Source organism: Glycine soja, chromosome 14 (genome assembly GCF_004193775.1).
Source record: "Glycine soja cultivar W05 chromosome 14, ASM419377v2, whole genome shotgun sequence".
Classification (NCBI taxonomy): Eukaryota; Viridiplantae; Streptophyta; class Magnoliopsida; order Fabales; family Fabaceae; genus Glycine; species Glycine soja.
This window is the reverse complement of record NC_041015.1, coordinates 28,143,983-28,162,689: the sequence shown is the minus strand read 5'-3', so window position 1 is coordinate 28,162,689 and position 18,707 is coordinate 28,143,983. Positions and strand designations below refer to the sequence as shown.

The window sequence follows — 18,707 nt, the reverse complement described above, 5'->3', positions numbered from 1 at the left end:
ATTATTTTTATAGGAATTGAAATGAATATCAAAGATTTATAACAAATTCAGCCAACTGAATTAGATTTTTTTAGTTAAGATTTTTTTTTTATGAATGAACCCGTGTAATTAAGATAATTACTATTAGATTTTTTAGTTAAGATTTTTTTTATGAATGAACCTGTTTAATTAAGATAATTACTATAAAAAAAATCAACGTGTTACACATGCTATTACTACCACTCCACGCACACACAAAGAGGCCCCAATTAATATTATACTTCAATTTTAATTACTTACTCTGTCCCATAAGTGTCATTATAAATTAATGAAAGTACCAATTTTACAAAATTAACATTGTCATAATTCATTTATAATTTATGCTACTAATCATTATTAGGGATGTAAAAGAAAAATGTCACTAATGATTCATTGAAAAACTAAAATAATATTTGAAGACTTATTTTTTCTTATCATACAACATTTATGGGAACTAGGGGTAAAACACTCTTCTCAAAAGACACGTTATTGAACATGGTAACAAGAGAGGTCAAACACAACCAATCAAAACCAGGATTTGCAATTGTGTTACTCAATGAGTCATATTTCCTTAAATGGCATGCTAGAAACATGCCAACACACAACACATGTAATATCCGTATTAGCACGGCATCTGATAGGACAGAACAAACACAGGTCCACCGGGCATCTTAAAACAATCATATGACAAAAGAAACGAATATCAATACATGATTATTTACTATCATCCAAAAGTCAAGGTTGATGAGTATTACATAAAAAAATTAACTGGAGATTAAAATACAAGGAAGCCAGATTAAAAGCCGTCTATAGCATCAAGATTCCAATTCCAATATAATTAAAATTAAAGCCTATCACCAACCAAACAGGGCGCGAATAATACCAAGTATGCCACCACCTATGAGAGCTTTCAGCAATCTCATCTTTGTATTTGTGTATGGTGGGTACCTTACTGGTGCATCACCAATAAATCTGCGATATAGAACTGCTTTTTTGTGGCTAAAAGCTTCAAATGTGAATTTCCCATGGTATGCACCCACTCCACTCTCACCAACTCCCCCAAATGGTAAAGTATGAACTGCAAGCTGCACCAGGCAAAAAGGCCAAATCGAAAACAAAAAACACAGTGATGAATAGTGTTCAGATAGAAATTATTTCAAAACAATACATAAATTGTGAGCATCTATTAGAAAAACCACATTAAAGAAACTCGTTTAAATATGAACAAATAAAAACAAATGCATGGCGTGCAAACAACACATTTTATTCAATAAATGCCCCTTACTATATAGAAAAGAAACCTGAAAAAACAATAAGAAATTATTTTCACGTTATTTTCTTTAATTTTAATCTTGTACAATAATCCAATTTATCACATGGCCTTTAGTCAAATTTAATTTTAGTCTTGAAGCAGATTTTAGTGATCACCTATACTGCTGTTATGTTTACATATAAGAATTAGAGGCACACACAACACAAGCTCACAGATTCAAGAATAGACTGTAAAAATAATATAGAAATTACATGTAAAGTAGTGTCATTAACAACCAAACCGCCAGCTGAAATAGTCATAACAAATTGCTCCTTAAGCTTCTTGGTATTTGTAAATATATATGCAGCGAGAGGCTTTGATCCTGAATTGATTACGTCAAAGCTTTCTTCTATTTTATCAACCTGTTTCAAGCAAATGAAAAAAAGATAAAAATAAAAATAAAACATTTTGATTGAACGGCTGTGGCTTTAATTTATCGATAAACATTTTACAATTTACTATCACCAGTAAGGTTGATTTAACAATTGGGCTTCATGTTCTTCAAATGTATACAAAATATTACCAGCTATTTATTTTGATGATTTTTGGACGTGACATAATTGAAATTCTCCCCCCAGGGCCTTACCATAAAAGGTATATATATCTTGTAGACTTGTAGTTATTTTACATTAAATGTGAAAATTGATAAGTTGGCACCTATTCCACATAGAGAACATATCAATCGTTCTTGAACCATTTGAAAAACTATGTGCACACTTACTTTCATTATACTACTAATTACTGTAACAGCAAGCAACCAATGAGATTTTGAAGAAAATCTCACAAAAAACAGTTACAGTGGTGTAATGGTGTCTTAACTCCTACCGTGAGGATGGGAAGTAAAGGACCAAATATCTCCTCATTCATAATCAAAGAGTCCCGTGGGACATCCAATAGAACAGTGGGGCTAATCTTCCTGCAAATGAGAAAAAAGAAATACTAGGGTCAAGATCTCATTGTATTTCACTAAATCCAGATTTCATCAATAAAGTACGCCAAAAAGCATATACAGAACTTACAATTTGCTTTATTTCATTAAATTCAGATTTCATCAATAAAGTACACCAAAAAGCATATACAGAACTTACAATTTGCTTTCATCCTTTTCGCCTCCATAAACAATCTTACCAGAAACCTTATCATCGTCCAAGAGCTTTGTCAAGCGATTAAAGTGGTTGGAGTTCACAATACGGGACAAATCTTTTGATTCCAATGGGTTCTTTCCATAAAATTTCTCCAATTCAGTCTTTAGGGCATCCACCTAGAAATAGAAGGAACCAAACACTAAACAAACCAACAAATTTAGGATTCTAACAACACTTGGAAAAAACTTATTACCAACTTGGGAGCATAGTCTTTAGTTGTTATAATATAATCTGGAGAAATGCAGGCTTGTCCATTATTAGAACCCCACTTTCCTGCAATTATTCGTCTTGTTGCTACCTTGCCAATTCAAATTCAAATTAATTTAAGGTCAAAAGTGAGATGCAAAGAGGTCAGTGATGGCAAGTAATTGATAAAAATAAAGTGGGACAAAGGTATACCTTTAAATTGATATTTGAATCAACAACAACTGGAGATTTTCCTCCAAGCTCCAGCACAACTGGTGTAAGGTGTTTTGAAGCAGCAGCCATCACAATGCGTGCCACTCGTCCATTACCTAAAAATCCAACCGTTACTTAGGTAAAGAATATTATCAGACCTGAGTATCATTGTAATAAAACAAACATTCGAGAAAATCCAGCATCAGATCCTTGTATATTATAACAAACTAGATTTCTTATATAAGACTGACACTAAGAGTCTTAACAATATGGAACAGATACAAGCACAGTCAATGCAACTGAAAGTCCAAAACAAGTACAAGGGCATTTGGTCACAACTCAACCATTGAACATGGATTAAGACAATAACCTTATTCCTTGTCTTCCTTAAACCATAAAAGTACAATAATTCTCAAGAGTCAAGAGACTCAAGACTAACATATCTCTAATCATCAATTATCCTACAGCATATATTGTTTGGAGCACTGTCAAGTGCCATACTACCTATATGCAACAATCTCATACAAATTTCCTGTCATGTATCAATTAGATACAGCTTTTCAAAAGCTTCATACTTAAATTTATCTTATCATCCACTGAGACACCTACGTTGCTCAACAAATTCCTATCCTGTTTTCCCCAGTAAATATCATACCTGAACCTGAGCTATATGGCTATATGCCTCAAAAGATACTTCACGAGTAAGAGATACTGCTCAAAATTGTACTCTGCATTAAGTCATTAACTATTTCCATGACCAATAACAGTACCATCCCAGATGTATTGAAGCTGTATTACAATCGTTAATCCATACCATGCCAATCATTATTTAGAATGAAGTATTTTCTATTCCAAATAGTAGAAAAGAAAGAAGCATTCCAAGAAACAGCCTTCTAAAAGTATATAGATTAGATGCCTATGAAGCCTACAAAGTACAAACATAATCTGCACAATTCTATATTAATGATTAAAAAAATAAATGCTTCCCTTGTTATCGGGTGAAATCCATGGGGGACCTGCATCATTTAGTGGGACTCACATAGATTTCACCAAATAATAAAGACTGTTAAAAATGTATGTCACACAGTGTACTGCTAACATGCCTCTATACCTAAAAGAAGACTAATCATAAGGAAAGTTTTGTGAATGAGAAACAAAATCATTTCAGGATTCTAAACCTCAAGAAAACAGAAGAGTGACAAACAAGAACCTGTATAGAAAATTTTGTCCCACTTTTGCTGCAGTAATGCAGATGTTTCATCAACTGCTCCCTCAACAACTTTAATACATGAGTTATCCAAGTAGTCTCCGAGCAGTTTTGCCAGCAGTGATGATGTGGCAGGAGCAATTTCTGATGGTTTTAAAACAACAGCATTACCAGCTGCAATAGCTCCAATGACTGGATCAAGTGACAACACTGCAAAGATAGATAGAGAATGTAATATTATCATCTTTATAGATTTTGCAGAGCTCGGAGGAAAGAAAAAGGTGAGATGTCAGCTCAAAAGCATGTGAGACAATGCTGACTAAATATTAACATACAGAATGGGTAGTTCCATGCAGAGATGACTAACACAACCCCCAGTGGTTCAGATACTATTTCAGCTGAAGAAGGAAAAGTTGCGATTGAAGTTTTGACCTGCAATAAAGGTAAAATCATGTGATAAATCAAAAGAGTTATGCCAAACAATGTCAGCAACAAATTCACATAATGTGTACCTTTTCAGGAGTCATCCAATGTTTCAATTCCTTGAGTGCGATTCTACATGAGTTTTTCAACATAGCAATCTGCAATACAAACTACCCAAGTTACAAGAAGATGGAAAATATCATACTTAAAATCATTGTGTTGACTGTTGATTATTATACCAACCTTTCAAAAAGCACTAGTCAGGAAAATGGGTTTTCATTCCACATTTTCAGATTCATGTCCTTATTAAAGGCTTCAAAATGTTTGTTTAGCAGCAAATATTATGTCTTACGTTAATCTGTAATGAAATTTTCAGTATCTTGGATAAAATAGATTTAGTGTCTTTTCCTATCCAAGGGGTATTATAACTGAGTGCACAGGACCACTGATTGCACATCATCAGAAATCTCCGATCCATACAGAAATTTCAACATAACAAAATCTTATAAACTTCAACAACATTCTACCTCAAGTGGAGAAGTTTGGAGAAACAAGTAAGGCAGGACTGAGCAGCCTAACATACCAAAATCTGAATATTTGAAATTAGAAATAACCAATTCAACATGCTTTAACGTAATGAAAATTATTTTTGCAATTTTGAGAGTTGCAATTATGAATTGCCTGCCATACATTTGGCATTACTAAAAAACATAACAGAGTAAACAGCAAGAACCCTGGATCTTCTCCAAACGCAAAGATTTTCATTTTTTGGTACCAAACAGTTGTGGGAGGTGAGGGTGCACTATTTTACGATCAAGGCATGCCACAAGTCTCAGTAGACAGCTTACATAGGTACTTGAACCATTTGCATTTTTACATTTCAATCCTACCAGTTTAGCTAACCCTGATTGGCACATATTTTCCTGTTTAAACAGGCACACAACGTGTGAATGGAATTGTCCTTGAAAAGTACCAAATTAGGTGGGCATGTGTCATTTAGTAACTTGTGTTATATACTATAATAGCCAATGGCCTCTCACAGCCAAACTGAAATCATATTTGTCAACCTCGTAGAATGAATAGAAGTGCTTCTGCTAAACTAAAAAGGCAAATCCCACACCAACACCTAAACAACAAGAGTTATTATACTCATACTTTCAACTTCTCTTATAACCCACTTTCACCCATTTTTCTTCTTCTCAAGTCTCTCTTCATTTCTTTTTCTCAAAAAAAATCTCTTCATTTCTCATTTCTATCAGGTTCTCTTTCTTTTTTTCCTTAATTTTTTTTCTGTCTATCTCTCTCTTCCTTCCATACATACACCCAAAAAAAATATTGGTACCTTTTAACATTTTTCAAACAACACACCCCACAAACACCAAAATTTAATTTAAAAAACAAAAATCAGAAACTAAAATCCAGACAAGGACGAAGTGTTGCAGAATCGAATCTTCCCGCCAACAAAAAACTAACAAACTAACAATATTAACATTTGTTGATAAAAAAAAAGGACGAAGTGTGCTGCACATCTCAGCCAGTGAGAGTAGTTTAAGTCAATACTTCCACAGCTCTACATTTTGTGACACTGGCAACAAATTCAGTTATGAACAATTGTTAATAAACATGTAATCATCCAATCACAAGTAGACATGATAAATTTGTTAATTTTTATTATAATTTGTTTAAAAGTCATAATAAAAATAATTGTTGATTAATTCACTGCATATTAAACTCAACACTTACTAAAACTTCGCTATACTGGATCTCTAACGTAATAACTACTTTCTTACTCAATCCATTTTTATTTCCATAAGTGCCGGTATTAACAAAATCCATGAATTAAAGCCACATATCATAGATTCAAAGGCAAATTTAGAGGCCCACAACATTGGCCCACCCTAAAATTGGGACGCAATGAGCGCGCCATTAATGCTCACACCAAACGGCAACGTGTCCTCCACCGTAGGCAAAGAGAAACTCGAACCGCAATCCACGCAGACAAATCACCAACCAATTTAATTAAACAGAAATTCCCCTTACAACAAAAATTAAAATTAAAATTAATAATGACAGTATCCAAAAAAAGAATAAGGAAAACCTAACATCAACACTGGGCACACACAAACACATAGCATATAACATAAGCATTGCTATTTTGCACAGAAAGGATTTCTGAGGCCATGACACACTCTGTTACCATAATAAATGAACCGCAGAAAATCTCTATCACAAAATCCACCTGTGATCAATTTTTTGGAATATTCCTTTTCCACTACCGTAGTCAAACCAACTATATATATATATAAACAAAACGCAAACGAGTAACAGTGTAAACGACGAGACCTCGTATGCGACGGTTTCGAGTGGCGGCTTGCCGAGGTCGTTTCGGAGCGCGTCGACGATCTCCTGCTCGTGATCGACGACGAGTTTCGCAATCGCGTTGAGCTGCAACAATCTCCACTCATAACTACGCGTTTTGCCCGAAGCGAAGTTTCCCCTGAGCTCCGTCACGAGCCGCGACGCCGCTAACGCGTCGAACGCGCTCTTCTTCGACGACGTCGTCGTTTTGTCTGAGTCCGGCGTCGACGACGACATTATCGCGGACAAAACGACGCGAAGCAGAGAAAAAAATAAATAAATAAAAGAGGATTTTGCGGTGCAGAGTTGAGTGATGCGATGGATTGTGGCGTGTTGTTATTCCTCTTGAGATTAGAGATATTTCCTATTTTATAGTTTGCCAAATACAAACAAACAAACTGAGAAGTGAGAACAAGTTAGCAAGCTAACGTGATTTTGAGATTTTTCTTTTATGATTAGTTTGGATTTCCATTTCGGAAGCCAAAAGGACAATTATTAATTAATTATCATGATTAATAAAATAAATTTTTTGTGCATTGACAAAACACTATAAAATTAAGTTTAATTCGTATGTTTGTCTTAATATTAAAGGATAATAAAAGTATTTATATGTTTGTTAAACTGGATTGCTTTTCTTTATTCTAAAGCAATGAAGGATTCAACGATATGCTTTGTTGTTTTATTGCTGTGATTATTTTATTGATTAACTAAATAATGACAACAATATATTTTTGGTTTAATGCGTGAAACTAAAAAAGACGTTTTAAAATACTTTTTCTTAAAAAAAAAAAAAAAGACTTATTGCTTTTGATTCATAGTAACATCAATACATGTTATCCTATCAAAGATATGTGAGCTAGGATAAGGACGTGACAAATCATTAAATGTTTTAAAATACAATTATTATTATTTAATCTATTAATTAAGATAGATTTCAAGAGTATAAGGCAATAATAATTATGAATAATAATAGTATATTTTATTTTAGTTTTTATATATTTCTAAATATTGACTACATGCTCAGGTCTGAAACCATATGAATACAGATCAATATTTTTAAATTACGTTCAGTCGTTATGTCAACAATTATTATATTCAAATATACTTAATGATCTTCTAGACAGTTATTAAATTTTATTTAGGTCATTTAATATATATTTATTTTAATGAGATGTATTCAATGTGCTTAATATGAATTTTAATTATAAAAAATATTTATCAGATATAATAAATAGAATAAAATACTACTCATAAAAATATCAAGCTGATATGCTATGAGAGGAGGGTGTTGGTCACACGATGATGGAAGCGCGTGGCGGGACAAGAAAGTTGCTTGTAATTATGGCCCAAAGTTGCTTGTTCAATGTTCATTCTTCCTATTTTGGGGAGTTTGGAAAGGAATAGTTTGGTGCTCCAACAGTCCTACCCCGGTTGCTTGTAGGTTTTTCTTTTATTTTTTTTCTTAAATATCTTTTTAAACTTTATAATTTAATATTTTTATTTTTTGTATTGAAAAATAATTTTTTATTTTTAGTTCTGATAAATTATGTGTGTTTTTTTTATCTTTATAGTAATTTAGATAATATTTGTTTTATTATTCAAAGTGTTATTTAAAATATTTTAAGAATTAAAAATTAAATAAACATAATTTATAATAACTAAAATCAGAAAAGTATTTTTGAAAGGATGTAAAGTATAAAAAAAAAACTCTAAATTACAAAGATCGAAAAGGTTTTAAACCTTTAATTTTTTATAGTTATTAATATGATAATGCTACCTAGGGATGACCAGATATCCGAATCAATTTAATAATCCAATCATCCTCAACCGATCCAAATAAAAAAATTCATGTTGGTTTGAATCAAATTAAAAAATTGAAAAATCCAATAATTCTTATCCATATTGGATTTCACTTTTGAAACTTCAATTTAATTTAATCCACTTTATTACTTAGTATATTTTACGTTTTTTTAGAAATTTTTAAATTTTTAAAGTTTGAGCTTTTCAACCTAGCCCAATTTTATTGTATTTTTGTCATTTTAAGGCTACTGATCAATTATTATTATTATTATTATTATTATTATAAATGAAACAAGTTTCATATTACACTATCAGTTAAAAATAATTTTTGAGTCAAATATATTAAAATGCATACTCTTAGAATTACTTTTCTATTTTTAAATTTTTTTTATTTTAATAATAAATCCAATGATCAAATCCAATTTGATTATAATCAAATTAGTTTGAATTGAATCATAAACTTAAATTAGAAAATTTTTTAATCCAAACTGAACTTATTAAAATTGATCGAATTGTATATAAAATCTTTTATAAATTCCATGTAATCTTACCTATACTCATCCCTAATGATAGCAATGCACTCTTTTTAAAATATAGTGATATTATTAATTAAAATCATAATGTGAGTTTCACTTTTTGTTTAATGAATATCTCTCATGATTTTATAAATTTTAATCATAATAAAATATATGTTAGAAACAATGTATTGCTACGTGTGTTGTGTTGTTAAGTGTTAGCACTCTTCTTTTAGTTATTTAAGTTTTTTTTTTTTACTTTCAGCATTTTATGTTTTATTTTTAAAATATAACAAACCATATAAATCAAGCCTTTGTTCTTAATTAATCTCGTAAGAATATTTCTTCTATATTATTTTTTATATGTAATTTTATCATTATTTAATTTTTTCTTTTTTCTTTTTTATTTTAAAATGATCTTTGTTGGTTACAATTTTCTTTACTTACTTACCTACCTAAAACCTCTAATTTATTAGTTTTCGTAAACATGCTTTATAATCTTTTAATACATCAAATAATACTTGAACCTCATATTTAAAAAAAATTAACCAACCTTGTCACGATATATATAGTGTTTTCTCAAAAATTAAGAAAAACAATTCAAATGTTTTAAAATTTTAATACTAATTAATACATACATGCACACACGCGTGTATCTATATTAAAATGAAAAGGAGAAAATTTTAAAAGAAAAGGTTGAAGAAGGCAATAAGCTTCCATGAGAAGTCATCTACATAAGTCATTCCTAACATATTCAATTGTAAAATATGTGTTAACAACTATCTTTATAACCTTTCTGTTTCTCTTCTTGGTGAACGACTTGTCTCTTCTAGAATTTAAAAGCACAATGTCACATATATTAATTATGGTTTTGAAACTCCATCGGACATGATTGGCGGGTGCGATCGGAAATCGGTCACCTAATATTTCTTAAAATTGATATATCCTTAAACTAGTTCAAAAATTATTAAATCGGTTGAAAATCGATAAAACTTGGTTAATCGATTTTATCAGTTTTGGTTAAAACTATTTTTTTTGTTTAAAAAATTATTTAATATATGTGAATTTAGATATTATGTTGGATTAGATTTATTATATGTTATGATTTATGATATTTTTAAGTGAAATTTATTTTTTATTATTATTAATTTATGTGTATTATGTTTTTTTAAAATATTATTAATATATTATATTAAAATATTTTATTAAAATCGATTCGATGTCAGTTATTAACCTAGAATTAATATTTTCATGGGTTTGATGACTGATTCACTTACGAGAACATTGATATTAATTAATGATGTGATGTTACATAATTTAATAATTTTTATATTTATATAATCATATGTGTTATTTGATGGTTCATAGATGTTTACAATTACGGATATACTACCTCACAATGTAACGTTGGATGTTATTTTAAACAATGGAGGGAGCAATTAGATTTAGAAGTCTTGTGGTTTGGATCTGTATTCCAAACTTTGCTGGTATGTGTTTGACCTCGGTTCAATGAAGATTTAAATATCTTAAAATAAAAATATGGATCTCGTTAAGCAAGGTCTTTAAAACACTAATTTAGGAATTAAAAAGAAGAAAATATTTAGTGTATTAATCATATATATGAAAGTTTTTAAAAAATCATAAATAATCTAATTTTTTGCATCCTAATCTTTCTAATTTAAATTTTTTAATTAATATCTCAAAGGTGCCGGTTAACATTTGGCTAAATTAAAGTGATTATTACTTATCTTGAGATTCGAAGGATCGTTTTTTTATACAGGAAGCTTTAAAGATCTACAAATGGATGGATTTCAAGTTTTACTTTATTAGAATCAATGGAACTAATATTGTAGGACTTTTTCTTTCAGTTTGGACAAGAGTGCCTTCAAGGATCCGAATAAAATTGATCCTATAAAATGACACCATAGTCACCCTTAATTCTAACGTTGAGAATCCTCAGTTCTAGAAATAATTATTTGTAATTATTGTTTACAATGCCACATATACGTCCAAAGTGGTTACCAAAATTATTATATATTAGGTTAAAATATATTTGATTTAGATGGAAAAATCAAAATCACTAATTTATAAAATAAAAAATTAAATGGTTCAATTTTAAAAATGAATGGTCAGAGAATATAAAATATTTTTGCACCGCCGTGTAATTATAATTGTCATTAATATAATTTTAAACTAATTATTATAAAAATTAATAAATTTATTATATATGATGAATTATAATTAAATAATAGTATAAAATTTTTGACATTTTCTGTCTATAATCCTTTTTCTTTTATTGAAAAGATTGATGAATTATTTGATTAGTGTAACTTAATGCAGTTTCATCTTTACTAAATTTGACTTACATAGAGGCATAGAGCAAATGACACTACCGCCAATATGTAAATCCTTCATATGGAGCTAGTCATGGTAAAAGAAAGACTCATCTTGCTAGCACCTCTCCAATATTGTGTTTGCCTAAGAATAAGGACATGGGTGGCCTGGGGCGTTTCAAAATCTGAGTCAAACCTTCACATGCTGAAGATTGGTTGGAGTATCATTTAAAATCACGATCATTTATAGGTACAAATTGTGAGGTGAAAATGAGTGTGCAAATGACATTCTCCTTGTTGTACTTAAAACATGTAGGGATAAATTAAATTTGTAGGAAGGAATATATAATAATACTTGGGAGACTATACATAATAATATTAATATAATTTGAAGAGTTAGAGATGGTTCTAACATTCAAATTTTTGTATACCCATTTTGAGTTCTACGTGTAGTTTTCTTTCATGCCAATCAAAATTGAATATGTGGTACTTTCCGATTCTATCTTGAGTTTTCCAAGAAAAATTTGCTTTGATTGGAGTTGGGATCGACTTTTCTCAGATTTGGGAAAGCGAGGCTAGGTATGTCACTCTCCATCCCGTCTCCGCCATTATATCCACCCGCAGCAGATACTTTTATAATTATTAATAATGTAATTACATATTTATATATAATTCTATCTATATTATATGTAATCGTTCCTTGTATAATTATGTGATTATTTCATATTTTATATTATTAAAAATATAGAATAGTTATTTTAATAGTTAAATAAATAATATTATAATTATAATACTACTTATAACAAAATTAAAAATTATACATTTAATTAAAAATATAAAATTAAATATTTTTACATTTTTTTATTCTTTATTAAATTATATATATATATATATATTAATTGAATTAAAATGTAATTAATAATTTAACGAATGATTTATTTATAATATATGAATAAATAAGTTTTTTAAAAAATGTGAGATGAATTTTTCGCGAATTTTCCCAAATTCAATAAAATCTTATGGAATGAGATTTTATTCTATTTTTGAAACTCAAACTTGTCCTACTTTTGTGGGAACATGAATGGGATAAGGAAAAACTCTTGACCCATCCCGATGTTATCCCAAGGTTTTTTGCATTGGCCTCCAAGCATATAAATGATATTTCCATAAAGTTGAAAGTATTTGACTATGATTAATAGGTATTGAAATACTAATTTGCTTCAATTTTGCGTGTTTGTAATGTTATTGTGGTTCATTCTCCTATTTTATAGGGGTAACTCAATTCCTTAAAACCTTCTTTTAGAGTGTGTTTGGATAGGGAAATTGGAAATTCTTATAAATTTTAAATTCTAAAAATTTTAAATACTTCAATTAAAAATATTTTATTTTCAAAATTTTGTGTTTGGATAAAAAAAATTAAAATTATGAGGATGAAAAAAATGAATGAAAGAAAAGAGAAGATATTGTTGGTGTGTTAGTTATACGCGTAAGAAGAGAATTTCAATTTCTCACCTTTTAAAAGGAAATTGAAATTTCAAATTTTTAGTTGATTAAAATTATATTTTAAAATTCCAAAATTTTAAATTCTTCATAAAAAACATTCAAACAATGAATTCTAAATTACAGAAATTCAAATTCTCTGATAAATTACTTTTCTCAATTAAAATTCTTTATCCAAATGCACTCTTAATGTATTTCACTTTAAAATTGGCTTACATTGTATTGGTAGAAGTTCTAATCCAACTTAACTTCAAACTTTTTAATCTAGTATAGGAGTGAAATGGTGCTAACAAGATAAGCATATTTCATTGGATGTTTGAAAAAAAAATCTTGTTTTTTTAGTGAAAATCGAGCTCATAGATAAATGACTCAAGATGATAGTTTTACTATTTGTAATACTTAGAGTCATAAAGTCTTATAGCATTAAAGATTTTTTTTTTTATTGGTTGGTTATTAACTGGAGTGTAAATTCTAAGAAGGTTTATGAAGAAAGCATACTTGGTTTTTTAGGCTAAAAGGACTCTTGCATAAAACATGAATGTAAAGTTGTTACCTTTGTATTCAACTTGTGTGATTAGTTAAAATCGTGATCAATCGAGTAGGGACAACCTAGTGGAGGGGAGACTTCAGTAGTATACATGACCTTTTTGTCCAAGACTAAATGCAACTATCGTTTTGAACACTTTGAATGCATTGTATGCTCTTTTGAACTCTTTTTTCTTTCATTTTATTTTTATCTCTTTAACTAACTTAGGGTTGTATTGTAATTTTTTAATAAGGGTTTTTAATTTAAAATTGTAACTAGAGTTTGAGTTTAGATATTGTCTAAAAGTTTCAAAAAATTGTTTTATAAAACCACAATCTTACAGTTAGCTTTTATCAATTGTTCTTATCACTATGATCTTGAAAAAAAATGTCAAAGATTTAAGAAACACAGTGGAATTGTTTTCTTTGTTTTTGTATGTTTCCAATGTGATCAGGGATCACAACAATATTTCTACTGAAAGTCTTGTATAGGCACAAACCTAATGCATCACATTTAATTTAGACGCAACTAATTAAAACGTTACACATCATTTAAAATAAAATAAAATAAAAGTATTTTATCTCTCCAATTGATCATTTCTCTTTTGCTTTCCCTCTCTCTCACACTCTCGTGCCTCTTACTTCTGCCGTTAAAGCATCGAAAGTTACAAAAGCAGACCCAACACCCTCAAACATCATATAAAGAGTATCAAATTTAAATCACTCATTGGTTCAACATTAAATAATCCCCTTACGTGGTACCCTTTTATTAATACAATATTTGTGGGTACTCCTATACAATTTTGTTAACACAATCTTTGATTTGTTGATCCAAAAAAAAACTCCTTTAGGTACAATGCCCTAACAACATCCACCATTGTTTAAAAAATCAAACACAACTAGTTGAGCCACAAACAAGAAAAGTTATCTACTTTCATCAACAGAGGTGAATTTGAACACCATGATTGGGATGTCAATTGGTTTTGATTAAGATAATACCAAAATTTAATTTGGGAATTGTAGTGCTACTGCAAACACTAAACACATTCTGTTTCTGTTGTGTGGAGTTTCAATGTGTGGGAGAGAGAATGAACAAAAGAGTTGGAATGAATTAGAGAGAAAAATATTTTTTATTTTATTTTAACTTATATGTAATTTTTCAATTGGTTGTGTCTAAATGTGATGTTAGGTTTGTGTTTATACACGACTTTCTTATAGGTAGAATGGTTTAAATGGAGAAATATATAATGAGTTATTGTGATTGTAAAATACTTTTTAAACTCAATCACAAATTTTATCATACTATTTACACTCAAAAAGACTCTAAAAAATGTAACTAATGATTCAAATAGAGCTTCATGGATTATTTTGTGATTATAAAATACTTTTTAAAATAAATTTTATCATATTATTTATACTCAACAATAATCTATGAATAAAATATGACTAATGATTCAAATAGAGAAAGAAATCATAAGTTATTTTGTGAATATATAATACTTTCTAAACTCAATAATAAATTTTATCATAATATTTACACTCAACAATACTCTATTAAAAAAATGTGACTAAGTAACAGTAGCAATATGGACGTACGTGTGGTCACAAAAAAATAACATACATAAGTAGTTGAGACAGTATTGTAATTAAATAGCGTTCATTTATCTGGAGTTATAAGTTATTAACGATGCTAGCTTATTGAGACAATTTTTCTATAAAATATCTGATTATATAATTTTTGAAAACAACAATAGTTATAAATCAATATCTAGACAATTAATCCAAGCATATAAAAGTCAAAATACTTTTCGTACACGCATTCAACGAATTAGACTGGACATTAGGGATTAATAAAAAGAAAAGGGACTGGAGATTAGGGGGCCGTTAGCATATTTTGATTCGAATTAATAATTGATTTAGATCGATTAAGTTCTTTTTTTAAAAAAAAAAAAAACTTAAACCGAACCTTCTCAACTATATCTCTATTATATGGGTTAGTTTAGATTACATAATCAGGTTTATTATTAAAATAATAAAAAATGAAAAAAAATCGAAAACGGATGTTGAACTGATGCAACTATTGGTATTTTTTTTCCCTCAATCATGATGATATGTTTAGACCTTGTAGATTTTTGTATCATACTAAACTAGTATCATTAAATCAATCATCATGATATCAGAAAAACAGAAACAAATATAAAATTATAGGTTAAATTTTGATTCATATAGTTTCATGATTCTTATTTTTAGTTTTTAAAGTTTGAAAGTGATTTTTTTAGTCTCTATAACTTAGATTTTAATTCTCTTTTAGTTCCTATAATTTAAAAGTGTTTTTTAAATCTTTATAGTTTATATTTTAATTTTCTTTTAGTTCCTATAGTTTGAAAATGATATTTTAGTCCTTATAATTTGTATTTTAATTACCTTTTAGTCCTTATTACAAAAAAACATAAAAAAAAATTAGCTACAAATTAGTTATAAATTATCAACTATTTTTATTATAAATTATTTTGCGATAAATTAGTTACGAATTACTTGTTTATTTTTGTATTTAATTATAATTGATAATATTACTCATATTTTGATGGTAAGTACTAAAACAGAATTAAAATATAAATTATAAGATCTAAAAAAATCACAAACTATAAGAACTAAAAGAGAATTAAGATGTAAAATATAAGGATTAAAAAAATCAGTTTCAAACTATAAAAATTAAAAAAATAAGATATATGAACCAAATAATTTAACCAAAATTATAAATCCACACTCGTTAATACAAACACTAGGCAAACCATAAAAATCCATACCAGCATAAACTTTAGGGGCTTAATAAAAAAGATATCATTTCATCACGCGAATCAATTCTATTTGGGTTCTTAAAAGAGAAAAAAAGGTTATGCATAAATAGTTTAAATTTTTTTACATAGTCATCAAATCATAACCTATCATATATGATAAATTTATTGACTTTTAAAATAATTATTTTAAAATAATTTAAATGATGATTTGTTATTAGATGACATTATAAAATTTTTATAAAGTCAATCCATAGACATTAAACTCTTTTTAAAATCAAAACTTAAGACATTAATTAAACTTATTGGATTTACAATTTTTCAATTCGAATTAAATAAATAACTCAAAGAATCCAAATTTTTCTCTTTAAGTTTGTTCAAATCTATCAGATTATTGAGTTGATCTTAGACCCGAAGTCATCCCTAATGGACATATATCTCTTGTTAATCGTTATTAATTTTAAATTTTTCTAGTCTCAATTTGTTTTTTGATTTGTGGGAATTGAAAATGATGTAAAAAGATTTACAACAACTCACATATTTTTATTCAACCAATCAAGTTAGATCCTCATGACCTAATCTCAATGTTTGAATCATCAAATTATGATAATTTTATTTTTTGAGTTTAAGAACCTCTTCCCTTATACTATGGAAATGTGGTTATTATAGTTTTAATTTTGTTAAAGGATTATAATTTAAAAATGACTTGAGATAGCATTTTTTACTTCTTAGTTATTTCTTTTTATTGCGTCATCGTCTATTTTATTTTACACTCCTCTTTAGTGTGTTTACAAAAGTTTTGAGGTATTACACAAATACAATTTTTAATTTCTAAATGCATATATAGTTGAAATAGGATAGATTAATGATGTATAATCACTCCTATACATCAAATATCTCAATAATATCTATTTTTTTTTATTTCCCTTCTTCTATCACTCATCTCTCTACCTATCTTGCTAAGTTCAAGTCAAAAGAACAAAAGGACACAACCTAATCCGAAGTCTAAAATGGAACAAGCAAAACGTATAAAACATAGATTGAGCAAAAGAAAAGAAAAAGAAAAACATAAAGCACATATATTTCAACTAAAACTTCTAGTTTGGAGAGTGAGAAAAACAGTACCTCTTGCACAAAGGCTTCGGTTTCACACTTAGATAAATCGGAGTGAAGAGCTTGATAAATCTCTTGCTCGTTTTCTTCAGTTAACTTGATAATCGCCTTCAACTGGGAAATTCTCCATTCATAGCTCCGAGTCTTACCACAATCAAACGTTACTCTCAGTTCCTTAACCATCATCAAAGCTTCTTCTGAATCAAACAGTACTTTGCTCTTGGTGTTAGACGCCATCTATCTTGATGCACGATGATGAATTTGAAGCACAGAGAAGAACTAGAGAAGTCTTCTATTTGTTGGGATTCACTATGAAGGTTTCGCAAACATATGTGCATCTAGACATATATGCAATGACATATTATTAGTTATTATAATTGTCTTTTGTATACTTAGCAATTCAGGTCTTATAATTGTAATGTTGTCTTATTAATATTCAATTATAATATAGTGTGGTCCGACGGAGGGAGTTGTGCCTATTGTCTTGTGCTTTTCGCCGTTCAGATTCCTTCTTGGAATTGTCTATATGATCTATATTCTATATATTGAAGTAATTATTGGGTACATCGGAATTATTACTTAAGGAAAATAAGCACTTCGTGTGTCTTTTCATATTTTTTATTTAAAAACAATAAAAGATAGTGGATGATTTCGTACGTGTAAAGATAGTTATAAAAATAAAATAAATATAAAAATATGTATATCATAACACTCATGTTCCCTTTATATATAATTATAGATTATTATAAATAAATTTTAATTTTCACTCTTCAAGTTGAGGACTCTTTCAACTTATTCTTCCTCTTAATATATATTAGCTACATAACTTTTTTGACATTATATATATATTATAAAATTATAGTACTTATATTTAATTAATTTCAAGTTATTTTATTTTTAACAATAAAATTAAAATAGTCTTCCATTTTATTAATCTTTACCTAAATAGCAATAATATAGTGATTTTTTATTTATAGGAACAACACAAATTAATAAACATTACAAAAAACAATCGTATGACTTATGTAAATGAATCTATCAAAATGAAATATATAAATACAAAATTACATTAGACGATGTTAATTAATTCTCCTTCATCATGATCATTACGATTAGTATGAATGTCATCAACTTCTTCTTCTCTAACAACATTAGGAGTGATTTGTGTGGACAAAAGACTAACATAGGTGTCCATGTATGAATCATCATCTTCTACATTAACACCAATTGTTTTGCCCTGTAGAACCACACACCACCTTTCATC

General features: G+C 28.7%; 1 protein-coding gene across 3 annotated transcripts; it reads right to left on the bottom strand.

Moving 5' to 3' along the window:
* Window positions 1–687: 687 nt before the first annotated feature.
* On the bottom strand, window positions 688–17,781 carry LOC114383616 (aldehyde dehydrogenase family 3 member H1-like). 3 transcript variants are annotated; one of them, XM_028343319.1, is made up of 10 exons: window positions 17,456–17,781; window positions 4,594–4,662; window positions 4,417–4,513; window positions 4,085–4,291; window positions 2,875–2,990; window positions 2,669–2,773; window positions 2,419–2,591; window positions 2,156–2,246; window positions 1,543–1,692; window positions 688–1,103 (listed from the first exon to the last, which is right to left on the bottom strand). In XM_028343319.1, exons 1-10 carry the CDS (start codon window positions 17,678–17,680, stop codon window positions 873–875), a joined length of 1,464 nt encoding a protein of 487 aa, XP_028199120.1. In that variant the 5' UTR covers window positions 17,681–17,781; the 3' UTR covers window positions 688–872. The 3 variants fall into 3 exon arrangements, with proteins under 3 accessions (XP_028199120.1, XP_028199119.1, XP_028199121.1); XM_028343318.1 differs by lacking the exon at window positions 17,456–17,781 and adding an exon at window positions 6,848–7,241; XM_028343320.1 differs by lacking the exon at window positions 17,456–17,781 and adding an exon at window positions 6,402–6,768.
* Between the last annotated feature and the right edge of the window lie 926 nt (window positions 17,782–18,707).